At 62.8% G+C, this 13137-nt stretch overlaps 1 protein-coding gene across 2 annotated transcripts; it reads left to right on the top strand.

The window, feature by feature from the left end:
* The first annotated feature begins 888 nt into the window (after positions 1-888).
* Positions 889-12650, top strand: UBE2I (ubiquitin conjugating enzyme E2 I). Of its 2 annotated transcripts, none has more exons than XM_025275597.2 (7): positions 889-1040; positions 5434-5509; positions 5671-5754; positions 6551-6623; positions 9977-10086; positions 10175-10254; positions 12053-12650. In XM_025275597.2, exons 2-7 carry the CDS (start codon positions 5444-5446, stop codon positions 12114-12116), a joined length of 477 nt encoding a protein of 158 aa, XP_025131382.1. In that variant the 5' UTR covers positions 889-1040; positions 5434-5443; the 3' UTR covers positions 12117-12650. The 2 variants fall into 2 exon arrangements, with proteins under 2 accessions (XP_025131382.1, XP_044792296.1); XM_044936361.1 differs by lacking the exon at positions 889-1040 and adding an exon at positions 1531-1646.
* Positions 12651-13137: the final 487 nt, after the last annotated feature.

Here is a 13137-nt window from a genome sequence, read left to right as displayed (position 1 = left end):
TGAATGAATGCAAGCCGGGGGTGGGGGGTCACCTCCCGCCACTTGACCCCAAAGAGCCCACAGGCGGAGGGGCTGACCTTGGAACGCTCCCTCTTTCCCACTCTGGGCCAGGGGACCGGGGTCGGGGGGCGCCCGACGGGGAGGCGCCCAGCGTGGCCTGGAAGGACAGGCGTTCGCGCATGGGTTCGGGGAGGACCTGAGATCCCGGCCGCAGGGGCCCAGCCCTGCCCCTGCTCCTCCCCCACCCTCCCGGACCCCCCGGCGCCCTTCCCCCCAGGCCAGCCCCTGGGTTAGGGAGCGTCTGCACTTCTCCTCCCGTCGGTCGGGCCCGCACTTGGTCTTGTGTACGGGGCCTGCTCATTGGGCACATTAGACGGATGCCCCGCCCAGGGCCCAGAGTTGGCCAATCGCAAGGGGTTTCACATCATGCCGTAGGCGAGGGATTGTCACCGTACTACGACGCTTGGGGGATCCCTAGGCCTCAGTGGTCGTTGCTCCTCCGCCCCGGGCCCTAGCCTCAAGGAGACCTCTGGGACCGCTGCCCGGGGAGGTGCCCGCGGGGCATCCGGAGAGCCCGGGGAGATCTCGGCCGCCCTGCTTCCTCGCCGCTCGCCGGCCCGTCCTCGCGAGGAACAGTGCCCCGCTAAGGGGAGTTTGCAGACGCTCCCTCACACCCGGGACGCGGCCCCTTTAAGGGCACAGGTGTCCATGGCGCCGCCTGACTGGAAAGCCGCCTCCGGGCCGGGCTCCCGAGTGGGGCCCGAGGCGCGAGCGCGCGGCGGCGGGACACGGGCAGCGGGCGGCGCTCGGCGGCGCGGGCGGCGCGCGGCTGGCGGTGGCGGCGGCGGGGTGCGAGGCAGGCGCGCGGCGGGCAGGCCCCGCAGGCCCCGCCCCGCCCCGCCCGCTCCGGGGTCCTCGAGCGCTCGGGCTGCGCGCGGAGCGGGCTCGGGAGGGAAGTCCCGAGACAAAGGGAACGCAGACGCCGCCGCCGCCGCCGCCGCCGCCTAGTACGCCTCGCTCGCCGGGCCGGGCCGCCCGAGGTGAGCGCCGCGGGGCGGGCGCCGGGGTGCAGGGGCCCGAGCCTCCGCTGCCGGCGGGCCCGGCCGGGCAGGCGCCCTCCGCGCGCGGCCCGGCCCGTTCCCGGGGACCGGCCCGCCCCGGGCTGCTGACGCCGCGGCGGGGGCCAGCCCGCCGGGCTCCCCTCGGGCGGCCCGGCCCCCGGCCCGCCGCGGCCTCGGCCCGCGAGGTGGGGGCGTCCTCTCCCCCGGGCGCGCGCTCGGGGCGAGTCGCGTCCGGGGCGACCGACGGCGCGCTCGGCTCGGGCCGCGCTGACAGGAGCGCCGAGCCCTCCGCTCAGGCGGAGCGTTTCCGGGGTCACGGTCTGCGCGCGAACCTGTGGCGCGTTCCAGCCTGGGAGAGGACGCGCCGCACAAAGAGTGCAAAGCCGCGCGCTGCAGGAGCGCCGGCGCGTTTGGGGGTGGCGTGTGATGCCTGGAAACGAAAACAAGCCAGAGCTCTTGCGCCTCCGAGCTCCGCTCGCCGTTGTGGGGACCCACCGAGTGTTCGCGCTTCCCTTGACGGGGAGATCTCGTCCCAAGACCGCTTTATACCAATTGCACGGAGGCTGGAGCTGGTAGTTTTCGCGAGTAAGAGGAAGGCGAGGGAATGATTAGCTGGGCTGATGGTAACGGCCAGCATCTGTCCTTGAATCATAGAAGTAGCTGATTTGGTTTGTACGGTTTGAAAACAAGCTCCGTTCGCAGAGTTACTCCTCTGTTTGCGGAGTTGGCTTTCGTTGGTCTGCTCTTAAGCCCGTGGTCCTCTGTGTTTCTTGCTCCCAAGGAAACCCTGCCTTTGGACGGAGAACCTGCCCAGCAGCAGGGGAAGAAGGATCCCATGTTTGTCCTGACTTGCTTTTGGGTGGGTTAGGGGTGAATTCTGTATCGTACTGCACGTGAGTCTGGCTGGGGGTGCCGGGCTTGCTTTGGAAACAGCCGGGCGTCCTGGGAGGCGTGTCAGGGAAGACCAGGGAAGTGCACCTGGGCTGGAGGGTCTCCTGAGCGCAGGTGAAGCCAGTGCCTTCCTTCTCCTGGCGAGTTTACAGTTGGGTGGGAAAGCCTACCAAGGGCCGCGAGCCTTCATCGGTTTCATCCTGGGCCGACCTCTGGGCTCACAGTGCTATCGCCCATTTGACCCGTGAGAAGGTTGGGGTGGGAGAGGGAAGCCGCTGGCCCTCACCTGCAGCCAGTAAGTGGCTTCACAGAGCGTGATCTGAGAAGCGTGGGTTCAAGCACAGCCCATGCTGGAGGAGGGTGGCTGCAGAGTTCAAGGGTCTGCCCCATACCCGGATCCTGTGCTGCAGGCTGTCTCTAGCAGGTCATGGATATCCCGTCTTTGCCTCTTAGTGATTTTGCTGCTCTGAGGACTCTCCTCACGCTTAACAGCTCCTTAAGTGCCTCCCTGTCAGTTGGGAAAAGCTGATTCGATTCTAAGTGGGATGCTGAAGGAGTGGTTCCGTGTTGTAATTAAAATGTAGCAAATTGGCTGCTTTCTCCTGGGGAGCGAGAGGCCGGCCTCTCTCTGGGGTGGTGCAGGTGTGCGCCTGTGACTCTGCTCTGGCTGCAGCATCTATCTTTCTGGTGCCCGGTTTGGTTGTCACCCCCAAGGACGGGGTTGCAGCAGCTCTTGTGGGACACCCCCCACCCCGTTACTTTTTGCACCTGAGACAATCACAGCTGGCACCCCTACAGGGTCTGCTGAGGCGGCTTTGTTCCTTGTCAGCAGAAGAGGTGGCCTGTGGCGGGGTCCTGCGGTCAGCAGGCATGCGGCACTCAGGATCACCCCGCCGGCCTTCTCTACATCCTGGCCCAGCCCTGCTGCTCCAGAGCCCTCGAGTGCCAGCTTGCCCATTCCAGAACCCGTGTGCCGCCCAGGCTCCAGGAACCAGTCTGGACGCCTTGCTGAGCGCAGACTCAACAGGAACCTCGCAGTGCATGGAGAGCCAGGCTGCTTGTTTCTGCCGCTGAGCTTCTGTGTGGGACAGTTTAGAGGTGGCCGCAGCCGGTGCCCTGTGCTCTGCCCTGGCCCGTGAGGGGCTCGTGTAGAACATCCTGCACCTCCCTAAGCCCCCACCGGGGGAAGGAGAGGTGTTCCCATCGGCCCTGGGGATGAGCGGGGGGCGAGTTCTGTTTAGAAGGGTCATGTGAAGTGAAGGGTTTCAGGCTTCAGGATTACTGCCCTCATGTCTAACCAGAGAGGACCTTAAAGACAAAAGCTGGCCGGTGCTCCCCTCTGCTCTGCCGGCTCCCCGCCTGAGGGAAGTGACTCCACCACCTCCCTCTCTGTCCTGTTTCTGGATAGCCCGGTGCTGCAGGCAGTGCCCAGGTGGCCAGCCAACCACTGCTAGGACCCAGGGGCACCAGTATGCCCACGTCAGCCTTCGGGCCGCCGCGCTTGTGGTTTTCAACTTACATCGCATGAATGAATGAAAATACCAGATGGGTGTGTACGTGTAGGGAAAGAGACCCCAGATGGGGTCCTGTCCGTCAGGTCCATGGATGAGGAGGAGGTGGGCGGGCCAGGACTGGAGGGTTGGGGGTGGCAAAGAGAAATTCTGTTTGGGGTGCGGGCTTATTTGGGATTAAGGTCTTCTTGCTTGGAACTTGAGGTTGGGCAGGTTAGAGCCTTGGAGAGTGTCCTCAGTGGTCAGAGACGGGCAGGGCTCCTGTCACCAGGCCTCCTGCGTGGGAGCTAGAGTTTCGACGCTCGCTTTTCCTTGTGTTGACACAAGTCTCCGTGTTTCTTGACAACTCACAGCACCCAGTTGTCTGGTGTCTGCAGTAAATCACCCCACTTCCTGGACCCTGGGATCCTGGGTGAGGCTGGAGCCTGTGATGGCAATCCCAGTTCCACCTCCCATATGCTTACTTATTGGGGAGTGGTCCAAGAGCCAGACCCCTGCAGAGTTCTGGCTCCTTGAGGCCACTGGGTCTGGGAACAAGCAGCCAGAGAAGCAGCCGCCCAGGGCCGGGCTCTACTGTTGACCTGCTGACCTGACCCCGCTCCCTTGCACAGATGTGGGCACACCAGAGTGGCCACCAGCAGCCGGTGGTGGGACAAGGTCACCATTTGGCTTGCTGGAGAAGTTGGGGGTCAGCTTGAGCCAAGTGATGGTGGGCCAGGGGCCTCGGTGAGAAGCGACCCTTCTACCCCTGGGTTTGACTTGAGGCTTCTCCCCCAGTGGGCAGGTTACTTTCTGGGTCTTTCCTTCTCAGCTCTGAGCTGGGCTTGGTCCCCTGCTCTGGGGCAGGGCCAGCATCACTGGGAGGCATGGCTGGTTTCTTGTTCTATCTTCGGCGGAAGTTTGTTTTGTGGCTGTGGAAGGCACGGCTTGTTGTCCTAGGAGACTCCAGGTGCTGGGCCTCTCCCCTGCCAGAGGTGCGAGGTGGGGTGAGCCGGCCACCCGGCGGATGTGCCCAGCTCGGAGACCCTCCCCTCAGTATGGTTAAAGTCGTGCTTGTGGAGGTACTTGATTCATGGTACTCTCCAGCGTTCCCATGGACTTGAAGACCAGTGAACACGCTAGGTTCTGTGTGGCCCAGTAGGTTCTGTGGCCTCTGGGGCCGGGTTCCTGTGGGCAGAAGGGTGGCGAGGGCAGTGGGGTTCTGACCTGGGCCCGTTCCTGGTCTGGTCGACGTGCGGGGTCAGCTGCCCTGGGACGTGACCCAACAGCGTCAGGCAATGGATCTGTGTGCTGATGGCCCAGCCTTGAAGGTCTGGGGTCCAGAGGTGGTGGGGGGAGGGCATTCAGAAGTGACCGGGGGCCCCAGCAGCCTGGCTACAGGGCCCATTGAGCCTTTTGCTGACTTCCCCAAAGTCCAGGGGACAGGCGGCGTGGCGGCGGGTCCTTGGGTGGGGTGTCAGGTGAGAAAGTGGCGGGGCCGTGGACGGCCTGGTGGTGGGGTTTGCTGGAGGCTGGGCTTGTGTGGCCCCTGCCCCTCCTGTGATTGAGCTGCTCTCTGCCCAGGGCCGCCTTCCAGAACACAGGCTCCCCTCCTGGCTGGGCCCAGGCATGGATTCTGGCAGCACCCTCATGTTCCTCTGCTTAGTGACTGCCCCCTAGGTCTCAGGCCGGCCCTCTGGATGTCCCCGTCTTGCTCCTGCCTCTCCTAGTGATATCGGGGTCCCTGTCACTCCAGTCGGGGTTGCAGGACAAAGAGGGCAGGGCTGCTACTGGGCGCGGGGGGCGCCCCAGGGGGCACGACCCCCATGCACACCCCAGGCGGAAGCATGCCCAGAGAGCCTGTAAGGCCACTGGGAGCCTTTGTTTGCTTGCTTCTCGGAATCAAGTCTCAGGCTGGGCCAGGTGCGGGGTGAGGGGCGGAGGGCCCGCAGCTACCTTTGCTCATCACACATTCTGCCTGGCTCTTCCAGGGACGCGAACATGTCGGGGATTGCCCTCAGCAGACTTGCCCAGGAGAGGAAAGCTTGGAGAAAAGACCACCCGTTTGTAAGGAAAGCTTTATTTCTGCATGTGGCAGGGTTGACGGCATACCCTGACGGGAATGCCTGCTCCCTGCGGGTCCTTGCTTGGCCTGGGCTGTGCTGGAGGGCTGGTCCTGGGGCGGGCCCGCTGCCCGGTGCTGATGTGCTGATGCTCTTCCCTCGCAGGGTTTCGTGGCCGTCCCAACAAAGAACCCTGACGGCACAATGAACCTCATGAATTGGGAGTGCGCCATTCCTGGGAAGAAGGGGGTAAGAGGGGCCACCCCTTCAGAAGGACCCAGGCCGGCCCTGGTCCCGTCCCCTGGCCAGGGGGCAAGGTTAGAGTGACACGTGCCCCCCGGGCAGCCTTACTTCAGAAAGGAGCTGGGCTGCAGCAGGTGGGGAGTGCACCGTGGGGCCCCATGTCCGGGAGCAGGGGGAGCCCTGGAGGGGTGGAGGGGGACGGACGTGCTGAGGCTGAAGTGGTGCTCCCAAGGCCAGGGCGGAGGGGCTTTGGGTCTCAGACCCTGGCAGATCCTTAGACGCAGAAGCGACCTCTGCCGCCGGGGATGGCCTTGTCGGCCTGGTGTCCTTCACTAGGCGCCATGGTGCCGCTGGGTACACTGGAACTGGCACGTTGGAAGCTTTTGTGGGCTTCAGGGGTGGAAGGAAGAGACCCCTGAGGTGCCCGGGTGGTGACAGGGCTTCATCCCTGCACCCCTCCTGGTTGGCACGAAGATGCAGCAGGAGTGGACCCTGGCAGTGGGGGGATGCGCTGTGGAGCTGGGAGGCTGCCTGGGCCCGTGGGGTGTCTGGGGATGGCTTCGCAGAATGTCCCTCCCAGGGAGCCCCCTCCCTGAGTCCTCACCACACCTGCTGGTGTGGGTCCAGGGCCACGTACTCCTCCAGGGAAGGCCCTTTCCATCTCCCCTTGGGGCCGTAGAGGCCCCAGGAGTCCCGGGGAGCTGCCTTGGGGTCCTCCTCCTGGGGGTGCTCTGGGGCAGGCTCCTTGCCCCTCTTGGGCCTGGCCACCAGCACTCCTGATCACAGTTTCATTGCCCAACAGACCCCATGGGAAGGAGGCTTGTTTAAACTACGGATGCTGTTCAAAGACGATTACCCATCCTCACCACCAAAATGTAAGTAGGACTAGGTCCTCAGGAGTCAGCCGCTCCCACGGTGTTCAGCGGGTGGTCCAGGTGCCCCTGGAGAGCCTGGGCCTGGGGAGCCAAGCTCAGGTTCCCATCTGCTCCCGGCGGCTCCGCTAGAGCCTCTGCTCCCTGAGGTGGGCGGTGGGCGTGAGTCTGTTTCCACCCCAGTGGCGGGAGTGCAGTAACAAGTTGAGATCTCAGAACCCAACTCATCCTTGGGGCCCCTGGATCTTTGGTGCCCAGCAGGGACCAGCTGCCACCAGCTTCCAGCCCTGGAGGGAGGCAGGTGTGCGTAAGGGCTGCAGTCTGGAGCCCCCCCTGCTTCGGGTTTTGTCGCCTGTTGGGATTTTGTACCTGGTGGTGCTGTGTGTCGCCCCTGCGCGGGTGGTGCACTGCGCCTCCAGAGAAGGCGCGGGAGGAGCCGGCCCAGCTGCGCCTGAGGTGGTGCTGAGGCAGACCTCCACAAGCAGGTCCGCAGGGCCGGGCAGGGCCAGGCCCCTTCTTGGTCGCTGGAAATCAGCAAACGCTGTGGCTGGTTCGTTGAGCGCATTAGCTCATGCCCAGCGCGTGGGGCAAGACTGTGTCGGCGTTCACTCTGGTGCTCGGTGATTCAGGAGTGTTGTCTGTTACAAAGGCAAGACTGGAAGAATTCTTGAAAGGATAGTCAGCCCCTGGGAGGGAGATTGACTTCATTTGGGTTGTTCTTTGCTGTTTCAATTTTTTGCCACAAAGTTACTACCTTAAAGAACATCTTTAAGAAATGAGATAAATTGTAGCAGCTTTCTTCATGCGTCCCACCCTGTATTGGAATTCCAAGCTGATCCAGCCAGAGAGGAAGAGGAAACCCCAGTGGAATTGGAGGACAAGCCTACAACCAGTATCTCTCCAAGTCTAAGGCTGCTGAATGAAAGAGCAATTCACAAAAGTCTGTTTTCATGTGATTACAAGAGATGGCATCTTCTAAAGTATACTACGTACATCAAATACAGCAGGCTAAATCCGACAGATGTAAGGCCTCACTGCTGGAAAAAAAAAAACAGAAAATAATTTTAAAGGGAATTCCCTGGCAGTCCAGTGGTTAGGACTCCATGCTTTAACCACTGCAGACAGGGGTTCAATCCCTGATTGGGGGACTAAGATCCCACAAGCCCTGCAGTGTGGCCAAAATAAAGACGTCTCAGCAAGGATCCAGGCCGCCTCCAGCCCTGGCAGGACGAGTGTGTGTGCGGCTCAGGGGGCCGCGGGTGTCCGTGCCTGCTCTCAGCTCTGCTTGCAAGTCCAGTGTGATTGGGCAGACTTCTGTAAACTGTCGCCCTGGCTGAGATGCGGGGGAGGCAAGTGCTGAGAACAGTCGCGTCCTTGGCGCTCTGGCTGGGGCCGGGGGGTCCTGAGGCCCAGGCCGAGGCTCATCAGATGGGAGCCCACCCTGACGGGGGTGCAGGCCTGAGGAGCAGAGGCCAGGGAGGCCAGCCGCATGTGATTGGTGGGGGGGCGGGGGTGGGAGAAGAGGGACGGGTGCTCCTGGGGATCCTGGCGCCCAGAGGGAGAGGAGCTGCTGGGGAGATGGCCTCCCTCATGTTGGCGGACGAGAGCCCTTACCTGGAAATACCAGGGGGAAAGTGAGCTGGGCGGCCCTGGAGTCAGGACCGTGCCCTCCCCTGGGGCAGTACGTGTGAGGAGGAGAGAAGGATGTGTCTGTCATCAGTTCTTTCCCCACGTTCGTCGGAGCCCCTGCACGCTGGTGAGGAGAAGCAAGCGGCCATCAGCTCAGACGGCCCTTCGCAGAAGAGGCTCTCCAGCTGGCCGGCGGCCTGGGAGGGCACCCAGCTCCTTGTGGACGCTGCGTGGGGCAACCCGGCGGCCCTGAATGCTCCCTGGAGAGCACTCGGCGGGCCTCCTGAGGCCACATGCAATGCCTGTCCCCGGACTGGCGCTCCCTGAGGAGGGGCCCAGTGCACTTGTGCCCAGCAGAAGGCCAGGGAGACCTGGGGCAGCCCTCGAGTCTGCACAGTGGGCAGAGGATGGTCTGCGCAGAGGAAAGAAGGGCCCGCACATGCCAGAGACGGGAGGCGCTGACGACCGTGTTCAGTTGGGGTCAGCCGCGCCCGTGAGGCGGGGTAAGGTCATGGCGGGGCTCGGGGTGCTGGTGCTGGGCCAGCGTCTTCCTGCACAAGAAGCAAGATTGCCGCCTCAGGTTCAGTTAAAGATGGGAAGCAACATCTACCAAAAAGTAAAATTAAAGGAGCAAAGAGACAGACTCGAAGTGGGGGACAAATGCCTGACAGCGGGCCTGTGTCCTGCGTGTGTGTGTGTATAAAGAGCGTCTGCAAGTCAGCAAGAACACCGTGCCAGAGATGGAAGAAGAGCTGCCCAAAGGAGCAGCCCTGACCAGGCATGGCGGGCCACACGTCGGCACCGTGGGTGGCAGGCACCACTGGGCTGGCACGGTCGTGAAGCCTGGGAGCCTGAAGACCCGCTGGCAGTGTGTGAATTGTTGCAGCCGCCATGCGAACCAGCAGCACCTGCTCAAGTGGTGGTTTCATGCTGAGAAGGCCTTGTGGCTCCATTCGTAGTGGCTGAGCTGTGCCCTGGGGTCTGTAGGCAGCACCCAGGCCTGCCAGCGAGGCCTGCGTGGTAGTGGGGTGGGCGGAGCCCCGGGCAGAGCCGGAGCCCCGGACGGGGGCAGGTTTCTCAAAGCTGTTTGGTAATTCATCAACCACACTGCTGTGCTTGCTGCCCTCTTCTGGGTATGACGTGTTTAGACAGAGGGGAAAGGGTCCAGGTGAGAAAAACTGGCCAAAGCAGCAGGTGAGTGAAAGGTCTGCGGTGGGGCTCAGGGTGGCAGGCTTTTCCTGCTGTTTTTATAGTTTCAAGTTTTGTATGTGTATATTTTTCTTTAAAGAAGGTGAACTATGTTTTTTTGTTTTCGAAGAAAGAGCCTGTGATCCTAAAAGCCTCTGGTTTTGAAGCAGGATGAATCTGAAAATGGCCACTGGTGGGGAAGGGCCCCTGCGTTACTGCCCGGTGCCCCCCAGGCCCCTCGTCTCCCGCTGCAGGGTTTCCTTGCCTTCTTCCTGAGCCAGGCCACTGGGAGGCCATGGGGCAGGGGTCCCGTTCAGGGCACGGTACTCTGATGACACACACAAACCCCCCAGCCCCCTGCCACCGCGAGGCCTGCCCTCTGGGCCTGTCCGGTCGGCCTGCTCGCTCCCCCTGCCGCCTCCCCCTGGGGCCAGTTTGTTTTCCCCGCCTGGTGTGGGGGAGGGGTGCCAGGGGAGTGGCAGGCCCTGGGCAGAGGGACACCTGCCTCCAGAAACATTTCCTCCCTCCCTGTGCTTCAGGCAAGTTTGAACCGCCGCTGTTCCACCCAAACGTGTACCCCTCAGGCACAGTGTGCCTGTCCATCCTGGAGGAGGACAAGGACTGGCGGCCAGCCATCACCATCAAGCAGGTACGCGCCCGCGCCCACCCTCCCCAGTGAAGCCCAGCCCGCAGCCGGAGAGCCTGCCCTTCCCACCGCTTTGTTCTTTCTCATGCAGATCTTATTAGGAATACAGGAACTTCTAAACGAACCAAATATCCAAGACCCAGCTCAAGCAGAGGCCTACACGATCTACTGGTCAGTAGTGACCTGCTCGCTCGCTGCACCCTCTCCTTGGCCTCCCTGAAGGCCAGTCTAGGCCGCCCCTGGCGGGTGGGGGAGCGGGTAATGGGGTGTCAGGAGGCGGAGGTCGGGGGCTGACCGCTTTGTGTCTGAGCCCTGATCTGGCTCAGTGGGAGCGTTCCTCTGGGTGTGGGCCCTGGAGGAGGGGTGACCGGCGGCCCACTCAACCAGGGACCCCAGCCTCCTGCCTTGGCCTTGCTGCCGCCCCCGGGTCTCCCAGCCCCTCTTCCCTGTCCCACCGGGGCTTGGTGCCTCTCCAGGGGGCGGGGGCAGCAGTAGGGTACAAAGCCAGGCGTCTGCTTCACGCCCAGCCGTTTGCTGTGTGTCCCTCGGGGCCTGTGTCCAGGGTCGGCGCTGAGGGAGGAGGCTGGGGTGATGGAGTCGGGAAGCACCCGTTACACCTGGCGCTCTGGTCCTTCCCAGGCTGGTCTGGGCAGGGTGTTTAGCCAGGCTGGGGACCCCAACACCCCAGCCCCACCCTTCCCTCAGGGGACTGGGGGAAGGGAGCCCCGGTGCCGTGATGGCTTGGCACCCAGGGCCTGTCCTTCCTGGAGAGCATGGGGAGGTGGTGAAGCCAAGGCTGGGGCTGTCCTCAGGCCCCGCTGAGTGGCCAGCACCCCAGCTGCCTGAGTTCCCTGAGAGAAGCACCCAGTTGCTTCCCCAGAATGGCTCAGGTCCCTGGGTGGGGGCCTAGTACTGGCCAAGGGCAGCATGGTGCCCGCCCCCGGCAGGCAGAGGTCCAGTCCCTGAGCCCCCGGTCCGCTCGCCTCCAGCCTTCAGTCCCCCTGCCTCCTTGGGCCCCTGCTGGGAGCATCACTCGTGATTCTAGCAAGCACGTTCTCACTGCCAGGTTGGGTGTACAGTGACTTCTGCCTGACCCCAAGCTGGGTGCTGGGTGCTCAGTTCTGCACCCTTAGTAGGTAAGGCCAGCGAGTACGCACCCGAGCTGAGCCCTGCAACAGGAGCATGGCCCACGAAGTCAGGGAGTCTCCTGTACCCATGAGTTTGGGGAGCAGTGCCTCAGGCCGGTTTTCCTGGGTTTCTGTGTTGGTGGCGGTGTGCGGCCGGGGGCTGTGGGGACACCACTCCGCAGCATCCGCGCCCGAGGTCTCCCCAGTGGTGTGGCTGGTGTGGCCCGCACGCCCGCGTCCCCTGGGGTGCACTCAGTCTGCTGCAGGCTCTGGTTGCTCTGCCTCGCTCCCGCCTTGCAGGGCAGCTCGAGCTCTCCCTCTGCGGGTGCTGCAGCTGTTCCCTAGGGAGGCTGCAGGCAGGGTGCCGGGGCTCAGCGGGGCAGCTTCTGCCACCCCACACCTGGCTGGAGGTAACCACTGGGCCTCAGGCTGGGGTCGGCACGCTGAGGGGCCACGCTTGTTGCGAGTGCAGCTTGGGGCGCCCTGGCTTCCTTTCTTTCACACACCTGTGTGCGCGTCCCTGATGAGCCTCAGTTGTGAGTGTCGTCTCCCCCCTGGGGCACAGCGCCCCTTTCATCAATAGCGGTTCTCACCCTGGAGCCCCCCGCTGTAAGCTTCCCACGCGCAGCGCTGAGAGCCAGGGGCAGACCCCCGGGGCTTGTCTGGTTTTGAGGCAGGTGTGCGGACGCTCTGTCTCCACTGACCAGGGTGGTGGAGGCTGCCTCAGAGACAGAGGAGCTGCTGCTCCTGCTGACCGGTGAGCTCGTGGGCTGCCGCAGGCTCCCGGTACAGCTCGGGCGGCAGCTGTATCTTCTAACATGTCTCTCTTTTGACCTCCTCAGCCAAAACAGAGTGGAATACGAGAAAAGGGTTCGAGCACAAGCCAAGAAGTTTGCTCCCTCATAAGCAGCGACCTGTGGCATCATAAAAGGAAGGGATTGGTTTGGCAAGAACTTGTTTACAACATTTTTGCAAATCTAACGTTGCTCTACAGTTACTGGTCACCTGGGGAGGGTGGGCGGGCGCCATTTTCCATTTCCGCCACTGGTACAGTCTCGGCTCGCTGAATCGCCCAGTTTTTCATACAGGGTCTCTTCCTTCAGTCTTTTGTATTTTTGATTGTTATGTAAAACTTGCTTTTATTTTAATATTGATGTCAGTATTTCAACTGCTGTAAAATTATAAACTTTTATACTTGGATGAGTCCCGAGGAGCGCGTTCCCTTCGCTCGCGGACGCAGGCATGCTCCACGCCGCCCAGAGCTGCACTTAGCCTCCCGCTGGTCGCACGACGCCGGAAAGCAGAGCCGCCCGCCCCCAGAGCCCCAGAGCCCCAGAGCCCCAGCCAGCCAGCGTCGCGTTTCCGCATCACTTCCTTTGTGTTTATATGGCGTTTGTCTGTGTTGCTGTTTAGAGTAAATAAACTGTTTATATAAAGGTTTTTGTTGCATTATCATCATTAAAAGTGAGGAGGTGGCCTCCGTGTGCCCCCAGCCTGTCCTCTGTTAACAGTGGCGGGCGTTCTCTCCCTGCCACTCCGGGCTCGGGGCTGCGGGTGCCGGAGGGTCAGGTCTGGTCAGGCCGGAACTGGCATCCAGATGCTTGTCAAGCTCGCAGGCCCAGGCGTCAGGAGCAGGAGACACTGACCCAGGCCGGGCAGGCGGGAAGACCGTGGTCCAGGCGGCTCACCCCCAGTGCCTACGTGTGGCTGAGGGCTGCCGGGCCGGGCGATGGGGCCCAGACTGCAGTGAGGCCTGCGTGGTGAGCGGAGCCCCACACCCCCTGCCCCTGCCCCGCGAGCGCAGGCGGGCGGGCCTCACAGCAGGCTGCTGCCCCACAGGCACCTCCCTGTTGTGGATGCTTCTGCACCTGAGGCCGCTCCTCCGGAGGCTCCGCCCTGCTCAGGGGTCCCGAAGATGGAGACAGGA

Source organism: Bubalus bubalis, chromosome 24 (genome assembly GCF_019923935.1).
Source record: "Bubalus bubalis isolate 160015118507 breed Murrah chromosome 24, NDDB_SH_1, whole genome shotgun sequence".
In the NCBI taxonomy this organism is placed as follows: Eukaryota; Metazoa; Chordata; class Mammalia; order Artiodactyla; family Bovidae; genus Bubalus; species Bubalus bubalis.
The sequence above is the reverse complement of the archived record's forward strand: the minus strand, read 5'-3'. Positions and strand labels throughout refer to the sequence as shown.

Excerpts from the sequence above, each read along its gene's own strand:
- UBE2I (XM_025275597.2), top strand. The coding sequence starts at position 5,444 with ATGTCGGGGATTGCCCTCAGCAGACTTGCCCAGGAGAGGAAAGCTTGG. Across the intron at positions 5,755-6,550 it reads CCATTCCTGGGAAGAAGGGG|ACCCCATGGGAAGGAGGCTT; the intron begins GTAAGAGGGGCC and ends ATTGCCCAACAG. Across the intron at positions 6,624-9,976 it reads CCCATCCTCACCACCAAAAT|GCAAGTTTGAACCGCCGCTG; the intron begins GTAAGTAGGACT and ends CCTGTGCTTCAG.